At 41.1% G+C, this 20,339-nt stretch overlaps 1 protein-coding gene across 4 annotated transcripts in view; it reads left to right on the top strand.

Annotated features, from left to right (window-relative positions):
* shprh (SNF2 histone linker PHD RING helicase) overlaps positions 1-19,858 on the top strand; it is a 52,262-nt gene extending 32,404 nt beyond the window's left edge. For 3 of the 4 annotated variants that reach the window (XM_061239984.1, XM_061239975.1, XM_061239996.1), the window contains 11 exons: positions 259-321; positions 1,469-1,694; positions 2,989-3,126; positions 4,190-4,291; positions 4,831-4,902; positions 6,773-6,961; positions 13,465-13,557; positions 13,928-14,014; positions 14,533-14,711; positions 15,895-15,975; positions 16,938-19,858. In XM_061239984.1, the coding sequence (XP_061095968.1) occupies positions 259-321; positions 1,469-1,694; positions 2,989-3,126; positions 4,190-4,291; positions 4,831-4,902; positions 6,773-6,961; positions 13,465-13,557; positions 13,928-14,014; positions 14,533-14,711; positions 15,895-15,975; positions 16,938-17,034 (1,327 nt within the window). In that variant the 3' untranslated portion in view covers positions 17,035-19,858. Of the gene's footprint in view, positions 1-258; positions 322-1,468; positions 1,695-2,988; positions 3,127-4,189; positions 4,292-4,830; positions 4,903-6,772; positions 6,962-13,464; positions 13,558-13,927; positions 14,015-14,532; positions 14,712-15,126; positions 15,265-15,894; positions 15,976-16,937 lie in introns of all 4 variants that reach the window. The other variant, XR_009708605.1, reaches the window with a different exon arrangement.
* Positions 19,859-20,339: the final 481 nt, after the last annotated feature.

The raw sequence follows: 20,339 nt of genomic DNA, 5'->3' as shown, positions 1-20,339 counted from the left end.
TCTGCATTTTTATGAGTGAAAGTTTGATTGGCAAAATGATTGTGAGGATTGGACAAGATTTCAAGCTATCACAAATAATGCGGGAATTGGTTGAAGTTGCATACGTTAATTCTTGTGATTGCAAGATGGGGAATTCCTGGAGGGACTGTATAGTATGGTAGTGCAGATGTCCATGACTATGTAAATGGCTGCTACGTTTGTAGCAGGTTAAAGTTATACTACTCATTTCACTGAGCTTTGTTTCCCTTTCTTTTCCAGCTGTGTGTTCTGCAAAGCTGACGAGCTCTTCACTGACTACGAATCCAAGCTGTTTTCCCACACGTAAGTAGTCCTAAGACTTAAGAAATAGAGACAGGGTCATATTATTTGCAGATTTACTCCCTTACGGAAGAGTTAATTTGCGTTAATTTCCAGGTTATCATATTGTTCTTGTTTCCCTGTTGGTGAACATTACTTAGGGTGGAATTAGCACTGCAGTGCATACAATCATGTAGATACGGGTCAGGATGACAACCATCAGAATGGGGAAAAAATGTGATCTTAGTGACTTTGACCGTGGAATGATTGTTGGCAGCGGACAGGGTGGTTTGAGTATCTCAGAAACTGCTGATCTCTTGGGATTTTCACACACATTAGTCTAGAGTTTGCAAGGAATGGTGCAAAAAACAAGAAAAAAATCCAGTGAGCAGCAGTTCTGCAGACAGAAACGGCTTATTAATGAGAGACAACCTTTTCATGATATGTCCAAAAATATTTCCTGTGGAGTGAACTGTGGTCTTTTGCTGCTGTAACCCATCCACTTCAAGGTTCAATGTGTTGTTGATGGTCTTCTGCATACCGCTGTTGTAACACATGGTTATTTTAGTTTCTGTGGCCTTCCTGTCATGTTTTTCCATTCTCTGTATACTCAAGAGGTTGTGTGTGAAAATCCCAGGAGGTCAGCAGATACTACAACAATCATTCCACGGTCCAAGTAGCTTAGATCACTACTGAACAACAACTAAAGCCCTTGACCATGTCTGCAAGCTTTTATGCATTGAGTTGCTGCCACATGATTGGCTTAGATATTTGCATTAAGAAGCTGGTGTACCTGATAAAGTGTATAGAGTATATAACCATGTATACGCATATAACCATAGATCAAAAAATATGTTGCATGTTAAGTTCAACTACTTCACATACAGTAACCAATTTGGTGTTGATATTATCTCTAGACTATTGTGAAGTAATAAAGTCTAGAATGCACTATATCCTTCCACCATGTAAAAAGAAATACGACTAATTTTTGACGTTAACACCAAGCATACATACAAAATGTAGTATGTTATGGGTTATCCCCCTGACAGAGGCGTCAATTAAGGAAACAAAATTAATTGAGGAATGGGATATGGTATACAATTTTTCAGTGAAAATGAATTGACCCCTCTCTGATATACCATCATAATCATCCCTGCCCTCACTGATTCAGTGTGAAGGGTCAGACTGCCATCTTCGAAGAGATGATCGAGGACGAGGAGGGCCTGGTGGATGACAGGTTGCCCACAACAAGCCGTGGCCTATGGGCGGCCAGTGAGATGGAGCGGGCACTCAAGGCCGTCCTGTCTTTCGGCAAGGCACGGCGCATGGACCATGCCCTGGTGGAAGAGGGCAACACCTTCATGGAGCTTTTTGAGACCTGGAAGAAAGAGTACAAGGTATGCACAGCGACATCATGGGAAACAATTTTATTTTTCTTATTTCATTTGTATTGTATTAAAAATGTAGTTGCAAACCTAACTTTCACTGAGGTGATATGTGATCTATAATTGGGTCCTTTTTTCTAATCTTTTTGAATGTTACAGATTTAAGCGTTATGGAAGGAGAGCCTGTGGTATATTGTGTATATTGGCACAGCTAGTGTGGTGCGTTACACAATATCCACGATATACCTCAGGTTCAAGTTCCATAACGCTTTTATACAATGGTTACCACATTTATCTTTCAAAATTTCACAAAACAAAGAGTGGACAAATTTTAAATGAATGTATTTTTAATGGAACTATGTTTTATGGTAAATGTATTCTTCCGCTGAACAGTAGGCTAGTTTACTGGTTGCTAAGCAATGGTATTGCTGACGTTAGTTCCACACTCCACTAGCTTAGCAATAGTACTCACCTTAGGTACTAGCAATAATGTATCCCCATTGCACTAACGTTAGCTAAGCAACGCTATTGCAATAATGTATCCCCACTGCTAGCTAGTTGCTAGTTTACGTTACACCTGACGACACTGACACCCAAGTAATTTGTCTTTTTTAGACGTTTATTGGACCTATCCGTTGTATAAGTGACAGTTAAGAAATGCCAGTTAAGAAAACTTAATTAAATAATGAGATAAAAGAACGTCTGTTTATTGCAAAGACGTGTCCCATTGTCTGAGTCCTTTTGGGTAAAATACGGCGACACTTTAGACCGCTTAATTTTGCCATCCAGTGTGTTTGGAGAATGAAAACTGCCTCAAGACAACCAACAATATCATCTGAGCAACATATCAAATATATTGAGCAACATATAAAAGCAAATCTCAAGCTCTCAAACTCGTCATTATCAAACACATCATCACATGTAGTGGGAATGTTGCACCAGACACTTGTTTAAAACAGGAAACAAGAAATGTATGAACGCAAACACATCAAATGAATCGATATTGCCACAAATATTGTAATCATATTATTGTAATCATATTACAATATGAAATGTCAGTCATTTTGTTGCCATTGTGAGTAGGTCTGAAATATGTTTTTTAAATACAAAATAACAGACACTTTAGATCTCTTTAGTTTTAAATATGTAATGTTAATGTTTTTCTTCCTTTTGGTTCCTTCACTGGGTTTTATTTTTCCTGTTGCCATTTTGTATTAACATAAAATGTGGCACATTAACAGTGACTGATGGGTTTTCCCATCTGTGTGTGACAGTGATGGTGATTGGTCTTCCTTTTCATGGACAGCTGCTGCACGAGTACTGGATGGTGCTGAGGGACCACGTGTCAGCGATCGATGAGCTGGGTATGGCCACGGAGCGACTGCGTGTTCGCCACGCGGATGAGCCCAAGCCTAAAGTTTTGCACATCATCGAGCCGCATGAGGTAAAGGATTGGATCACCCCTCAAACTCCACAAAAATAATGTGGTTTAGTAGTAGGCAGCACTGGGAGACTGTTCTGCAATGGAAATCAGTTCATTTTCATGAAAATGAAACATTCCCTTGCTGCATTGTGCTGGTGCAATTCATCACAAAAAACTTTTTTTTAAGTTAAATGTTTGCATTTGCTGAAAGCCAGTATTTGGTGAGCCTGTTGCCATTGTAGTAGACCTGTGAAATGGCATTGAGATTGGTTTTGAATCGGGTGAGATATTGAGGTTCAAAATTTGCTATTTTGAATGGAAGTGCCAATCAATGCAAACATATCGCACTTACTATAATTATATCGGAAAAAGTGAAAGGGAGTACCAAAAATTGGCTGTTTTGCAGATAACCGCCTTGAAAGCAAACAACAAGGTAAGTTTCACTGTATTAGCAAATAAACACTCTCAAATGTAATCAAAGAGTTGTATTTTTATTTAATTTGAGTTCATCTGTAGCTTTTCACTTTTAAGTCTGCATTGCTGCAAAAATGTTAATTGTTATTATATTTGTATGTTATTGTGTATTTTGTGCAGGTAATATGATTGCAATGTTTCATGTATACACGGACAGTACTTCCCATTGCTTAGAAAAAAATAGGATGTCTCAAATATCTGTAGTTCCGTGCGCTGAAGGCAGTGTGTGACAGTGTGGGGCCATCACCAGCAGCCATACCACCATGTACCCTGCTCCTGCTAAATGGCTGAAGCTAAGCAGGTCTGGGCTTGCATAGAACTTAAACCGAGGCGCTGACATTAAAAGATACTCTTTACAAAGACTGTGGGGTTCCACAGCGTCTTGGCTATATTTCACCCAACCTCCCCATCATCCCCTGTTGTAATTGGATAAAAAAAAATGTTTGCTGATGTGTGGTGGTAATTCTGGCCCAAAATGGCTGCTTTTGCATCACCTAGGTGGGTGCTGCACATTGGTGGTGGTTGAGGTGGTTGTTTGGTCATCGTTTGGTCATCATTGGACCTCTGTACTGTAACAATCATCACTCATTGTGGCATCACTTTTTCCTAGGTGGAGCAGAATCGTGTGAAGTTGTTGAATGACAGAGCCCTGGCAAAATCGCAGCTACAGAAGAAATTAGGGCAGTTTCTATACCTCACAAACCTTGAGAAGGTAATCCTGGTCATCTTGCTCACATGACTTTACGTTTACTTTATTTGCCAAACGTCCAGAGTGACTGACAATGCCAACACAAGTTCAAAGCTCAGTGATCTGTGAGGGTGATGAGGCACAAATGGGAATTGGGAGATAGCACATTGTTCGACTGTCATTGTCTGAAGTATTCATGCAAGAGGCTGCCACTGCACCTTTAAATTTGGACTGAATAGGACTGTATCACTATCAGCTTGGAAGCTATCAAAGAATAGGCTATTACAAACCAAAAGCCCACCCCCTACGAATTAGCACTTCAATAACTAATGATATATAAACATACTAATCACCATCCCAAAATAAACCAAGTTTTGTTCGGCTGAAAATTTCTCACCGACTAATTTCCACAATTAACTATTTCCGTGCAGCGAAAGGCTAGTAAATGATTCACTTATGAAATAAACAGTATTTGAGCAGTTCATATTTAGTAATATTTGCATATGCATTTGGTAATTATGCAAAGGATATCCACCTAAAATGTTGAATGCTTTTCGTCCTAGTCTCAAGACAAATCCACTGGGGGCTTGAACCCGGAGCCATGCCCCATCTGTGCACGCCCACTTGGACAACAGGTGAGCTGTGACTGTCGGGAAGCCTCCTCATAGGTTTGCCTGTTTTCTTTATTGTTGTCCCCCACCCAATGAATCCAGGAGGAATATGGATCGGTCTCTATCAGTTATTTTGTTTGTCACACTGTAGTATTATGTGTCCCATTATAGCATTATAGCTCAGTCTCGGTTTAACATTATCATGAACCATTTTTTTCCCATACTTGCATCTCCGTTACACATCTAGCATGTGTAATTTATTTATTTAATGTTTAAATATTTTTAATTTAGTGTAGCCATTATGAAATGTCTGAGCTACAGGCTAGTCCGGAAGAGACGTGGGCTAGATGTTTTGCTTGCAGTGTTTTGCTGCATCACTGGCTACTAATGCATTATGTTTATGCAGTAAGTTAGCTAACTATAGTTGTCTAACAATCTTACTTCCAGTATTCATTAGATAGCTACCAAACACACTTGTTTTTAAAAGCAAGATGTAGTAATATTTACCCAATTATAAATTAACATATCAGTTCCTAAATTAAAAATGATTACTCCCCACTTATTTACTTGTGCCAGTCTGGGAATGTTGCACCAAAGAGCTTAGAAAGCTGAGAAAGAGGGCATGTTGCGGTTGCGGTTGTTTTATTAATGCGTTGCATTATTTCAGTGTCTGAAACACACGTCTGAGTGCATTGCCACTACATTGCTCACAGTTTGTTACTCTCTTTCAAATGTAGTTGGCAGTAGATTTGACTTCAGTGACTGGTGCAAATAGGATGAGAAGACATAATTTGTGCTTCTTTTATTTGAAGAAAACCTTTGTGGCTCGGCCGAATATTGTGAGACAAGATCACAAGATCACTAAAAGTCAGAAATTATAGATTTAAAATAATTGAATTAAATGAGTGTACCCAATTTCAGAGACTGTTGCAGGTCATTTCATTAAAATGGAGCATAAAACATAAATCCAGACTTATTAAACTCTGTCTTTATGTAAGGGATTTTTTATTCAATTCAATTTTGTTTGTATAGCACTTTTCGAAGTAGACTGTCACAAAGACACTTTACATAGTAAACACATTTGTTCAGCAGTTGGACAAGTGGTCTTAAGTCAATGCATGCTGAAGCAGCTGCATCTTACTGCCTTTCACACTCTTACAGTTCCCCTGTAGTGTCTTTGTGCTCAAAATGACAGGGACTAATATCCTCAATGAAATCATACAGAACAGCCTATTCTTTCTGAAAGTCATCTAACTGCTTGTGCTAACCAAGTTTAATTTTCGGTGATGGGTAGCATGTTCTGTCTAGTCAAGTTCAGTGTTTTGTTTGCTTCAGTGTTACTGTTGACCGTAGCCTGGTGACTGTCTCAAAAAAAGAAAAAATGATGTCCCCACCTGCCCAGCGCTGCCCAGAACTGCTTTTTTGAGAATTGATGTAAAATGCCATTTGGGCAAATCTTTCCTGGATGGGAGAGTGATATCCAGAAAATTATATCTAGATATCAGTAGATATATCGGTCTAGATATCAGTAGATATCTAATTATGTTTTAAATGCTGGGATCAATTTACCATCAAAAACTGATTTATGGGTGTAGTCCCCCTTTATTTACAGCTTGTTATGCTATATTTCTATATTTGCCAGATGTTATGCTATATTTCTCTTCCTCTTTAAGGGGAGGAATGTATTAGTAATGTTAGTTGATTTTGCATGAATCTGTAAATCTGCATTGTCCCTGATGGGCACTTAATTGTACAGCCTTGTTATTGGTCCCAACCTCCCAACAATAGAAACAAAAACAGATATTAAACAGTCAACCTTTGAATATGCAAACCCACCCATGTGTATAAATCTAAGAGTGTTCACCATGTGTTCTCTTGCTTTGGTTATGGACAGTGGGCAGTCTTGACGTGCGGGCACTGCTTCTGCAACCAGTGCATCGCTATCATTGTGGAGCAGTACAGTGTGGGCACCCGCCGCCGTGCCATCAAGTGCGCCATCTGTAGGCAGACCACCTCCCACGCCGAGATCTCCTATGTCTTCACCACCCACATGGCCAGCCAGGGGCAGGACATCCCAGTCAAGGTCAGCCAGGGACAGCGTATACCAGCTGTCCATCATGGCAGCCTTGTCAAAACGGGCTGTCTGTAGACATCTGATTCTTTGTTGTGGTTTTATGATCTGATCTCTCTTACCAAACAGATATTTAATCTCAAATGTCCCTGAATACATGTATAACCCCCCCTGTTACCTGTACCATCTGTTCACAGTTCATTGAGGTTTGAGAATGCTTGAGAATGCATGCAAATACTTTGTTCATGTGGGCCATAATGGGAGTACATTTTATGAGGCAATCTATACTCACTGAGCACTTTATTAGGAACGCTGTTCTAATACTGGGTATGATCTCCCTTTCTTTGTGGCTTCCACAAAACATTCCTTTGAGATTCTCTTCCATGTTGATGTTTGATTTCTGCAGATTTGTCAGCTGAACATTCATGCTGTGAATCTCCTGTTCTACCACATCCCAAAGGTGTTCTTTTGGATTCACATCCGGTGACTGGGATCACCACTGAAGTACATTGAACTCATTGTCATGTTCATGAAACCAGTTTGAGGTGACTTTTGCTTTGTGACATGGAGCATTATCATGCTGGAAGTAGCCATCAGAAGATGGATACATTGTGGCCTTGAAGGGATGCACATGGTGGAGTATCAGCAATGATACTCAAATGCCAAGAAAACATTCCCTACACCATCACACCTCCGCCACCAGTCTGGACTGTTGACACAAGGCAGTTTGGGTCCATTGATTCATGCTGCTGGCGCTAAATTCTGACCCAACCATCTGTATGCCCTCACAAGAAATCGAGATTCAACAGACCAGGCTGAGTTCTTCCAGTCTTCAACTGTCCAGTTTTGGTGAGCCTGTTTCCACCAGAGCCTCAGCTTTCTGTTCTTGGCTGTCAGAAGTGGAACCTGACATGGTCTTCTGCTGTTATAGCCCATCCAATGTGTTGTGCATTCAGAGATGCTTTTCTGCTCTCCACAATTGTACAGAGTGGTTATCTTGAGTTGCCGTAGCCTTTCTGTCAGCTCATTCTGGCCATTCTCCGTTGACCTCTCTCATCAACAAAGCGTTTCCGTCCACATAACTACCGCTCACTGGATGTTTTTTGTTTTTCACACCATTCTGAGTAAACCCTGGAGACTGTTGTGTCCCAGGAGATCAACAGTTACAAGCCCCTGCCCCATATCTGCATGATTTTATGCAGTGCACTGCTGCCACACTATTGGCTGATTAGATGTTCATATGAATACGTATGTGTACAGGTGTTCCTAATAAAGTGCTCAGTGAGTGTATATATGTTGAAACAAAGGTATCATTCCGTTCGTTATTATGTTGTGGTAGGAATAACAAAGATGCGAAAAGCAATGGGTTGCATTTCAAAATTAATGGCAGGGGACTGTAGGGGTCCTCGCACGGGACTCCAAATTATGTAGGGTCCTCGCACGGGCCGCCAAATAACGCAGGGATTTTACTCTCTATGAAACCGGGGCGCCAGTTAAACGTTGTGTAGCAGTATAACTGCAAAAAGTAATCAGTCTCATAAAATTACTATTATCAGAAATATCTAACCACAAATTTAGTATTTTAATTAATTATTAAAATAACCAATATTAATGATTAAACATACCGATAACCTGAAGGTTGGAAGTTCTTCGAAAGACTGCTTTAACTCGGCTCTCATGTCTATGTGATTCCAAAACGGACACCGGGGTTTAATAAAATATATTTATTAAACAAACGTAAAACACAGAACAGATAAACTAACGGGAAGTTAGTAAGGAAATTTAGTTGGGTATGTGTGTGTGCGTGTGCGTGGCGCGTGCAAGCGCGCGTGTCGCTTGAACAAAGGAAAGGTAAAAGTGGGAGTAGCTAGCTTGGGTAAGCTAGAGTTCTGGGTGTGTTAGTTATTGTTAGCTGTGAGAAGACTACTTGCATAGTTTACTCTATATATGCGCAAAAGACGGCGAATCAATTCACGTACATATATAGCTAACAAAATACATTCCAATGATAAGACGGCAAATATGGAAACACAGATTCACAAAAACAGTTAAGACTAAACTAAACACTGGCTATGCCTGAATGTTTGTTCTCTTACTGAGTCCATACGCATTGGATCCAAAAGACGTGCTGTCCTTGTAGGAGCCGGGATGGTGTTGTGAATGAGCTGAAGCGAATGGCCAAAAAGGGTGCGTCGAAGAGAAGAAGCAGAAGAAACAGAAGAGACAGAAGAAAGATCCCAAGAACGTGTCTTGCTCTTATATGGGACCGTTTATTGCTCCCGCCATTACGGGATTGGCTGAACCAAGTTAGATGTCATTCGTGGTGGACGTCACAGAATTTTCCTGTGGGAATGTGGAAGTTGTAGTCCCTACATCCCCCCTGTGGTCTCAGGATGCGGCTGAAGCCAGTGTTCCTTGAGAGCACAAAAGTCAGTTCACAGTCCACAGGTCAAGTACATTGGGTCGGTAACACAGTTCACAATTGACTGACAAACATCCAGGCATTTATCAACAATTAACTAAACTGGTCTAAAACACATGATACAAACAATGTGAAACACTAAGTTCGAACAGTGAATACATTGTCACAAAACATAAGAAGCCTTGGTGAAAGGGTTAGTCGTTTTGTTAGTTCAGGTGTTTTGTTAGTTATTGGATGGTGTCCAGAAGGTGGAGCACCAACAGGAATGACCCAGCCATGAAAATGTTCAGATGATGTAGGGGTCTAGGATGGAGAGGCTGTAGCCTTTTCTAGTCCCTACAGTCAGGTTGCTGACGAGGGTTGTCATCTGAAATATGTGGGGACATTTTCAAATTAGGGCAGCTTCCTGTATCCAAGCTTATGCAATACTTTACGATTGGTTCAGTAGGTGTAGAAAGAAGCAATGAACGTTTATGAGTTATAACAGGTGTCGGATTTAACTCTACAGTACCTACTTACGATCTGCGTTTGCTGCTGCTACATGCAAATCTAAGTGGCTGCTATAAACTACCAGTTTATTTTGCCTCCCCCCTTTGGTAGGAAAGGTGTGCAAAAGAAAGTGGTCAAAGCTTCAGCTGGGAGTCTGCCTGTGAGGAGACGACAGCTATAGATCAGTCTTATTCAGTCTTTTGATGGAGGTTGAACAAGACCAGATAGCTCTTTGGAGTGGTTACTCAAGGCATACACACTACTGAACAAAGGTTAGAGGCTTTAGTTGTCCTCAGAGGAACTGAAGAAGCTCTCTTCAGACAAGGTATCTTCCCTATCAGAGTCATGCTGGTGACTCTGAGGCTTGGGCCTACCGGGTCGGTCTTCTCTCCAATTCCGGCTGGAATCATAGTGTGTGAAGCGACCACGGTGGCTCTTAACCGGGAACTTACTCACATGCCGTTGTTTTGAGCCATTAGACTTTAATGGGGCAACTTGGGAAGTGCCGGCGGGCTTGGTTGGAACAACGTGCTTAGCTGTTTCCAATACCTCGTTCCTGGGCACAATCCTTAAAGTGTCCCAGACCATTTGGGCTTCATTGCTTAATTCAAGGGCTGAGTGTTGGCCCCTTGAGAACAGTGAAACATGAGTTTGGACGCAGGGGTGCAGGTTGTGCACAAAAAGGGATTTGAAAGCTTGATCTTCATCTAAGCCTGGTCCGTTTCTGCCCTGGAAAAATGCATGTTTAAGTCGTTGGTAAAAGTCTTTTGGTCGTTCTGTATGGCTATGTTTAACCTCCACAGATTTGATCATGGCTGTGGCCTGATCAAACCGTGGCAGGTACTCAGCTGCCAACGCTTCACAAACCTTGGGATAGCTGGAATGAACCTGTGGTGGAAGTTGTTCCATAAATGTATGGATCTCTCTGGTAGAGGTTTTCCATACAAGTCGTACCTTTTCTCGATCGGTTGCCCTGGGCAGATCCGAGAGACAGTAGTCAACTTCTCTCAAGTAACTCTGAATGTTAAATTCAGAGTCCTTGGGGTCAAATGTGTGGACATACTTCGCCATGGCCTCTAGCTCCTCAAAGCAAAGACCATGTGAAGTTGCACTAGTCTGCCTGTTTAGTGAAGGAGAGACTGAAATCACATTTGAATGTGAACACGTTTCATGCGGAGCTCGACGTCCTCGGTTAGATTTAGGGGGCGGAGCTGAAAAACAGTCATTATTCTCACAATGGTTGGCAGAAGATGAATTGTCGCTGTCAGTGTACTGTACAGAGCTGTCACCTATCCTCTCAGTTATAAAGGGAAAGCTAGCGGGATTAGCGTTGCTTTTTGTGTGCCCAATTAATAACGCTAGATCTCCTCTACCGTGTCCACGGGAGGGTTCCCTGACCTCCTCACGAGAGGGGTGGGCATGGAAGGTGCAGTCCTGTACTTGCCTGACTGTTTCTCCCTTGCGGAGATGGACCACCGTTGGGATGCAGTCCCCCCTTTCCCTCTCCAGGGAAGAGGTGGGCAAACCATTGCATGGGTGGTCAACAGCACTGCAATCTGAGGAGACTGACAAGTCTCCATCAGAGCAAGCTGTGGAACCGGGATCTGACAAACCCGAATCAATTTGTGACCCCCCTTCCCCCGCCTTGTGGTGTAAGGAGGAAGCAGGAGAAGCTGGAGTTGGGCAAGCCTGAGAAAGCAGGCTTACAGAAGAGAGTGGATGTGGTAGCTTGTGGCATCCACTCTTCAACTGAAATAATTCCTCTCTGTAGGAACAAAGATCTGATTCGGCTGAATGCAGATCACGCAAGTATTGTACTGCTTTCTTGCCAACAGTTTGAAGCTCAAGTAAAACACTGGTGTGTTGTCCTTTGAGGTATGCCATCTCTGATTCTAAGTTTTTGTTGCTCTGAAGAGCAAGACTAATCTGTCTGGCAAAATTCAAGACCAGACAACTTAGAATTGGGTCTTTTGACTGGGTGGGGGAGTGACCTTTCTCGTTGATTAAGGAGAACATTTCTTTCCTACAATCAGTGAGGTTCATCTGATTCAGGAAAGCTATGTAGCCAGGTGCTAAACCTTGGGCTAAAAAGGAAAGGTACTCATCAATAGATATGGGTTCCATATCTCAAGCCAAATAAAGCTAAAAGCTAAAATCAGTAACTTAAGAGGGTACTCTTGAAGTTAACAATTTGACAAGGGCCTTGAGCTCCTAACAGTTGGCAATGAATTGTTTCCCAATATCACAATCCAACATACAAGTTGTGATGAAGGATAAAGAATTTAAAACGCTCTTTGATTATTCTCTAACTATAGTACAAGGTAGCTATAGCATCACACAGGGACTCGCGTTGCACTAGCGGTACTGCAATGCAACAACAGCAAAATGACCGAACATATGGCGGATATTCAGACCGTTGAAATTACAGTCAAATTTGAATTTTAAAGTAAAATTAAATTAATTATTATTAAATATTAGTTTAACAAAGTCATTAATTAATAATACAGTGCGGCTAATAATACTATTATTGATAATACGTATTAAACCGGAAGGTAAATGCCAATCAACAAACTACCGTGTAAGAATGTAATGCCACAATGTTACACCAGGGGGCAGTGTATTGAGAAAGCGGCTCATGCAGGCTTTCAAAAATGGTACAAGGGTGACATCTAGTGGTCTTTTCAGAAAATTGCACTTGTGGTTATTTAGCTGAGAAAAGCCAAAGAATGCCGAGAATTCGTTCTGGAGTCACGTGACATGATATGAGCCAAAGCTTGTCTTTCTCACGCAGAGCTCCAAATTAGGAAGGGGAATTCGTTATGAAGTCACAAGACATGAAATTTGAGCCAAAGCTAGTCTTCCTCACACGGGGCACCAAAATATGTAGGGGTCCTCGCACTGGACTCCAAATTATGTAGGGTCCTCGCACGGGCCGCCAAATAACGCAGGGATTTTACTCTCTATGAAACCGGGGCGCCAGTTAAACGTTGTGTAGCAGTATAACTGCAAAAAGTAATCAGTCTCATAAAATTACTATTATCAGAAATATCTAACCACAAATTTAGTATTTTAATTAATTATTAAAATAACCAATATTAATGATTAAACATACCGATAACCTGAAGGTTGGAAGTTCTTCGAAAGACTGCTTTAACTCGGCTCTCATGTCTATGTGATTCCAAAACGGACACCGGGGTTTAATAAAATATATTTATTAAACAAACGTAAAACACAGAACAGATAAACTAACGGGAAGTTAGTAAGGAAATTTAGTTGGGTATGTGTGTGTGGCGCGTGTGTGGCGCGCGCAAGCCCGCGTGTCCCTGAACAAAGGAAAGGTAAAAGTGGGAGTAGCTAGCTTGGGTAAGCTAGAGTTCTGGGTGTGTTAGTTATTGTTAGCTGTGAGAAGACTACTTGCGTAGTTTACTCTATATATGCGCAAAAGACGGCGAATCAAAGTAAATGATATCATCCACGTTTTCAGATATCCACAATCTATATGTTGTTAACTCTTGCTTGTCCCATGTAGAGTAAGCAGTACAGTAACACATTTTTGAAAGCTGGTTTCGTTATTTGTGCCTGATCTCATGCATCTCTCTGTCAGGGAAGCCATTCAACTAAGGTAGAGGCAGTGGTGAGAGCTCTTAAGAAGATCCAGATTACAGACCCAGGTGCCAAGTCACTGGTCTTCTCAACGGTAACTATGGTCTCTATATCAGTCATTAGAAGATACAGTATCTCACTTTTTGTGCTGGAGTCTAATGTTCTAATATTATTGAACCCGATGTTTAAGCCTGGCATTTGCACATAGTAATTAGAAGAGCGTCATTCCTAGATTCTGATTCTAATCGGCATATTGATATGGTGTTTTTATTCAATCATTTATGCCTCGATTTGGCAAGAGTTTTCTGTGCCTTACAATTACATCCTTGCAATATTCAAGAAAATGTCCAAGCTAGACTTTCTGCTTATCCTGTACAGAGTGCCCCTATCCATTGTAGCATGACGTTTCAATTGGTCCGATGTCCATTTTCAATTAATTGTCTTTTTTTGTTGTTTTTCTGCAGTGGCAAGGTGTTCTGGACATCATTGCTCAAGCGCTGTTTGACAACAACATGGAGTTTTCTCAAATCAATGGTATTCACAAGTTCCAGGTCTGTATGCATTTTGTGTTTGCTTATTTGAGTCTGGTAGTGCAATGCTTAACTCGGCCATACAAAATCATGGAAAAAAAACCACATAGAAAAATGTTGTACTGAATACTTGATTTTTATGTGCAAAATTAAAGGACTTGTGAGCTCAATTAATTAGCAACAGTCACAGACTACAGTTTGAAACATGAAAGAGGAAGTATCCTCTTGTTTAATGCATTATGACAATTAGTTCAGCAGCCTAAGCAAGTTAAGCATTACATTCCTTCCTTAACAATGTTACCTCTGTTTCAACATGGACTGGTCTTTTAATATTGGTATTATGTGTTGCCTCACACCTTGTCCCTTATAATTACGAGGGATGGAATGCAGGTTATTCATGACCTACATGGCCATTTACGGCCTAAGCGGCCATATTTATTGGCCTAAGTGAGTCTTTGATGATGCTGATGGTACATAACAATGACAGAATCGGTGATATTAATAATTCAAAAATACATTTTTATGTCGTTGTCCTGCAGGAGAACCTCTCTTCCTTTAAGTACCAGGAAAATATCAACATCCTACTGCTCCCATTACATACGGGGTCAAATGGTCTCAACATCATCGAGGCTACGCACGTCCTGCTGGTGGAGCCCATTCTTAACCCCGCCCATGAGCTGCAGGCCATTGGCAGGGTCCACCGAATCGGCCAGACCAGGTAAGCACCTGTCAGCACTGCTGCAGGACGTACTGTTCCCTTTTCACTTAACTAAGGCAGTGGTGAGAGCACTGAAGGAGATCCAGATGACCGATCCAGGTGCCAAGTCACTGGTCTTCTCGACGGTAAATGTGGACTCTATATCTGTCATTAGAATATACACTCACCAAGCACTTTATTAGGTATTTATTAGACTTATTCTTTAGACTTCTACTGCTGTAGCCTATCCACTTAGAGTTATGATGTGTTGTGTGTTCAGAGACACTCTTCTGCATACCACTGTTGTAATGTGTGATTATTTGCATTACTTTCACCTTCCTGTCAGCTTTGACCTGTCTGGCCATTCTCCTCTGATGTCTCTCATTAACAAGGCATTTCTGTTCTTGTTTTTTGCACCATTCTTTGAGAACTCTAGAGACTAGTGTGTGTGAAAATCCCAGGAGATCAGCAGTTTCTGAGATACTCAAACCATCCTGTCTGCCACCAACAATCATTCTACGGTCAAAGTCTGCGAAGTATGCATTGCACTGCTGCCATACAATTGGCTGATTAGGTAATCGCATGAATAAGTAGGTGTAATATAGTAAAAATGTTCCTAATAAAGTGCTCGGTGAGTGGACAGTATCTTACTTGCTTTGCTTGAGTCTAATATTCTAATATTATTTAACCCGTTTGTGTTTAAGGCCAGCTTTGTAAATAGTAATTAGAAGAGTATCATTCCTAGTTAGATTCTGATTGTAATTGGCATATTGATATGGTGTTTTTATTTTTACAAGTGTATGTGTTTCATGAACACATATTTAGGGTGTGTTTGTGTACGAAACCACTGCCCTCTCGTAGCATCCAACAGCGGTCTGGGAAAATGCTGTAGTCTTAAATGACGCCGTTGTGCACAGTAACACATCCTTACTTGAACACACGACTATAATCAGTGGCATTGAGCTGAAATGCTTTGTACCTTGAAGCTTGAGATGGAATTAAATTAGCACATCCATGAAAACATGGTACGGTCTTTCAGGTTGGTAAAGCCCAGTATTCATTTGCCTTTATTTTAGCAAGTAGGTCACTGATATAACATTCTTTTTTTCTGTAATGACCTGCCCGCGAGGCGTGTTTGTAAAACTACTTTTAGAGCTCCTCCATTTTTCACCACAAGCCTGTTTTGTCCGTGTACCCTCTCTAGGCCCACTTTTGTTCATAGGTTCCTCATTAAATCCACAATAGAGGAGCGAATGCAGGCCATGCTGAAAACAGCAGAAAAAAGGTGAGTTCACCCAGGCACTTTGCCAAAGAGCTGCTGCATCCCCATTCAATTACTAACTTTGGGACATTTTCTGTTTCATTTGGTTAATTCTCCCAGGTCCAGTGGCACAATGAGGACAGCCGTTACCTGAAATGTGTCCAACTTGGACTTAGACTGATGTTTCTGGATAACTTGTTAAATGAATGTGTATGGTCCCTCTGTCTTAGATCAGCATAGTAAGCTGACGGTTGTGCTTCACATTTCCACTGCGTATCTGATGGCTCTGCATCGCTTTGTTTATATATTGTATATCAAAGACAACTTTATTTTAAAAAAAAAGACATTTTAAAAATTGAACACAAGAGAGACAGAGAGAGAGCACAATTAAACAAAAAAAGTCTATCTTCACCCTCACAGGATCCAGGTAAAAAAATTACAAACTAAAATAATAAAGGCAAAATAAATCCAAGCAGGATGGCTTTTCAGGTGGCTCATCTGCTTGCACAAAACTGCTCTCTCTTGGGAATGACTGGTTAACTACTATAGAAAGTAGCACACATTTTGATTCATAATGCAATCCAGGTGTATGCCTACTGAACCAGTAGGCATGGTCTTCAGATTGCCCTGTTTCCTTCCCGCAAATCGAGCCCAGCTGCCACAAGCAGTTAGCATGGTCAGGTAGAATGGCATTGAGGTCGAGTGAGACATTGAGGTCGAGTGAGTGAGTGGGGCAGCCTGTAGCATAGTGGTTAAGGTAAATGACTGGGACATGCAAGGTCGGTGGTTGTAATCCTGGTGTAGCCACAATAAGATCTGCACAGCCTTTGGGTCCTTGAGCAAGGCCCTTAACCCTGCATTGCTCCAGGGGAGAATTGTCTCCTGCTTAGTCTAATCAACTGTCTGGATAAGAGCGTCTGCCAAATGCCAATAATGTAACATAATGTAATGAGACTCTCTGACACTCTAACACTCTTCTTTTGCAGTCATGGCACCACTGCAATGAAACATTCTGAAGCCTCGGAGCTGACGGTGGCTGACCTAGCGGATCTCTTCACGGAAGACACAGAGGCACTCGAGTGACCAGGGTCACCGAGGCTGAGGTGCGCCCACAAGTAGCACCACATCATTGGGCCAAAGCATGCGGGAGGACAGAGGGTATAGCAGTGCTGGTTACTGGAAATCCACAGATGTCACCCGTCTACATACTGTACCTACACCAATTCTATTTGAATCATCAGACAATAATTGTACCTTTGATTGGCTTGGAACATGAATCACCTGCCATTCCAGCTAAAAGGCGCTTCTATAAACCCTCAGGGCCACGGATCTCCAGGCCAAGAGATAATAACCTCTGGCTTGTTGAGGTGAAGAAAAAATATCAGGTATGCACTGAAGAGAAAGAAGAGGACATTTGAGATGTTTTTAATATCCAGCAGCACGTAATGTTCAGTGCCTGCTTTAAGATCTAATGAACATTCCAGTTTTGAAAATAATTGCCCTTGTGCATTTACATAAATGTCCATTTGATTGGAATACAGTGTTTGCTTGTGTTTGTCTCTAATCATGCATTGTTGCCTACACATTGGAAGAACCTATTTGCACTCAGTCTCACTCCCTTACCTTCCCAGGACTCCTTTATTGTGCTTTAATTCAATTTGTATTTTGACGCTTCACTTAAAGTTGTACAGAGCTTTATGTAAGTGCAGAAACGAGGCAACCCTGGTCTTCGATTTCTGAAGTATGTAGGAATGGTGAAATAGTAGATAGCTTGATCACCTACCTGTAAATTAATTAACCATAAAAACTGGTGCAGTGCTAAAAAGTTTAAATTACCTCCAGACAGTGCTTGTCAAGTGTAGCCCACAGAAGAAGATATAAACATCAGTGTAACAGATAATTCCGTGGAGAACATTTTGTGGAATCATTTTATTTCAAGGTCTGTGATAATTGCTACTCTGATATTGGGTTTGAAGATGAACACCTATGTTAATGATGTCCTCATGTCCAAATCATGATAAGCAAACATTCCTTTTAAAATCTGCAGAAATGTGTTTGTAGTGGTCTGATTAAACAAATAAAAAAGAATAAAAAGACACATTGAAGTTGCTGTGACTTCAAAATAAAATGTTCAATATCACTTCCTATCATAGGTGTACATTTATCTTTCAGAAGATAAAATAATAATTTTGCTTTTCAAGTTGGCGTTTTGGGCGGCACGGATGGTGCAGTGGGTAGCACTGCCGCCTCACAGCAAGGAGGTCCTGGGTTCGAATCCCCGTCGGCCGGGGCCTCTCTGTGTGGAGTTTGCATGTTCTCCCCGTGTCTGCGTGGGTTTCCTCCGGGTACTCCGGTTTCCTCCCACAGTCCAAAGACATGCACGTTAGGCTGATTGGAGAGGTATGAGTGTGTGAGTGAATGGTGTGTGTGCCCTGAGATAGACTGGCGACCTGTCCAGGGTGTCTTCCTGCCTTTCGCCCAATGTATGCTGGGATAGGCTCCAGCCCCCCTGCGACCCTGATCAGGGTAAGCGGGTTCAGATAATGGATGGATGGATGGAAGTTGGCATTTTGTGACAGGAGGGGAGGGGCAGTCTGCAGTCTGGGTTGTAAAAATGTTGGGGAAGGAAGCCGTTGGCCCTTTACAACTTAACTTACAACTCTAAGCTTTGTGTAATCACCTTCCATTCAGTGTCTCCTTTGAGTGTGTCGTCTGGGGGAATGACAATCAGATCTAACATTCTGGAGCTTGGTCTTGTTTGCAACACAATACACTCTGTGATTCAGTGTCCATAAAACCTTTCCTATAAAGTCTACTTGTAAATTGCAGGAAAGGTGGAAAGTAAAAACAAACATTATTTTTCCCCTGAACAGGGAGGTGATTGGAGGCTGACAATGTTTGGTGATAGAGATCTGACCAACCTGAAAATGTATTAGAAAAAATGTTTTGAAATTTGTTAAAATTTGTGGCATTTTTAAATTGCAATGCAATAATTCCTTTTTTGAACTGTGATCTTAAAGAGACCAAATTAGATTGTATTTCACTTTTATGGTAATCATGTACCAATAAACTAAATAAATTCAGTTTTCAACTTGGTAAACAGGTTAATTGAACCTTGAATGTTAAATGAAGCATTAATTCAGCTATTCATTTATTTTAACAATTCAAATTTATGAACTCACTGTCGATCATTGTACTCCTGGAAGGGGACCCAGGAAGCGCTGCACAGGTTACAGACCTCCTTTCTTCTTCTGCATCCAAAGCTGGCAATAAATGTCTGGCCCTTTTGAGTCATGTTACTGTCATTATCTGCTGTGAATAATCCGCACTAAGAAGAGAGGGCAGTTGTTTGCATGCTTTGACAAAGCTTGTAGCATTATAAATGTTATATCTTGATTAATTTTAATATGTGAATGTCAGTGGCCGAGGTATAGGTGGAGCAGCCGGTGCAGAGAATGGGGGGGGGCACAAATATGATCTTGACACGCCCTTAATAGGATTCAAAATAGTTCTAGTAGGCCCTTAGGAACCTTCGAAGTATGGGCCGACTTCACAAGGAATGTTCATAGAGCGGAAGTAAACAGATACAGTGCATCGCCTCTTCCAGTTTCACAGAACTTCAAATGCAAAACTGGTGCAATCGAAAGGATTCTATTATCTAGGCAAAAGCCATCTAATGCTTTTACTGAAGTAAAATAGGCCAAAATTGTGCAGCAAATTGTGGGGACAAAATAAATCTTGCACTGGGGCCCATCATAACACGCCTCCGCCACTGTGTGATGTTATATGATGTGCTTGTCAGTCCTGCAATAATTTTAAGCTCTCCTACAAATTTATATTCAGCAATGAAGATGCTGTGAAGTTTTTATGTAATGAAGGAACTTGGGAAATAAATGGAAAAATTGAAGGGTCAGCTTTGAGTTATTTTTGTATCTTCATACACCACTTTGATCTCCATTGACAGACACCAGTCGAGCAACACGTAAATTGCATGTATCCTTTAGTATAGTGTTTCCAAATTTGTGATTTTGGCTGGAGCAAACACAAAGGAAGTTCTACTCCTATGAGAAATAGAGCAGACCTTATTTTATGTCATCCTTTTAATTTTATATTCCTCCTGTTCCAATAAGTGTACCCTTGTAAAATCACACTTTCACTTTAATACATAAAATACAAATTATGGCATAATCATCAGCACTCATAACCAATACATTTACATTTACATTTTAGTCATTTGGCAGACGCTTTTAATCCAAAGCGACTTACAAGTGCATAGGTTCTACCATAAGTCAGAGCATCACATCCAGAAACTGGAAATACACAGGAAATACTGTTCTAAACATAGTAGTCATCAGAAGTGCATTTTTTATTTTTTATTTATTTTTTTT

This window comes from Conger conger, chromosome 1, assembly GCF_963514075.1.
Source record: "Conger conger chromosome 1, fConCon1.1, whole genome shotgun sequence".
Lineage (NCBI taxonomy): Eukaryota > Metazoa > Chordata > Actinopteri > Anguilliformes > Congridae > Conger > Conger conger.
This window is presented reverse-complemented; position numbering and strand designations above follow the sequence as displayed.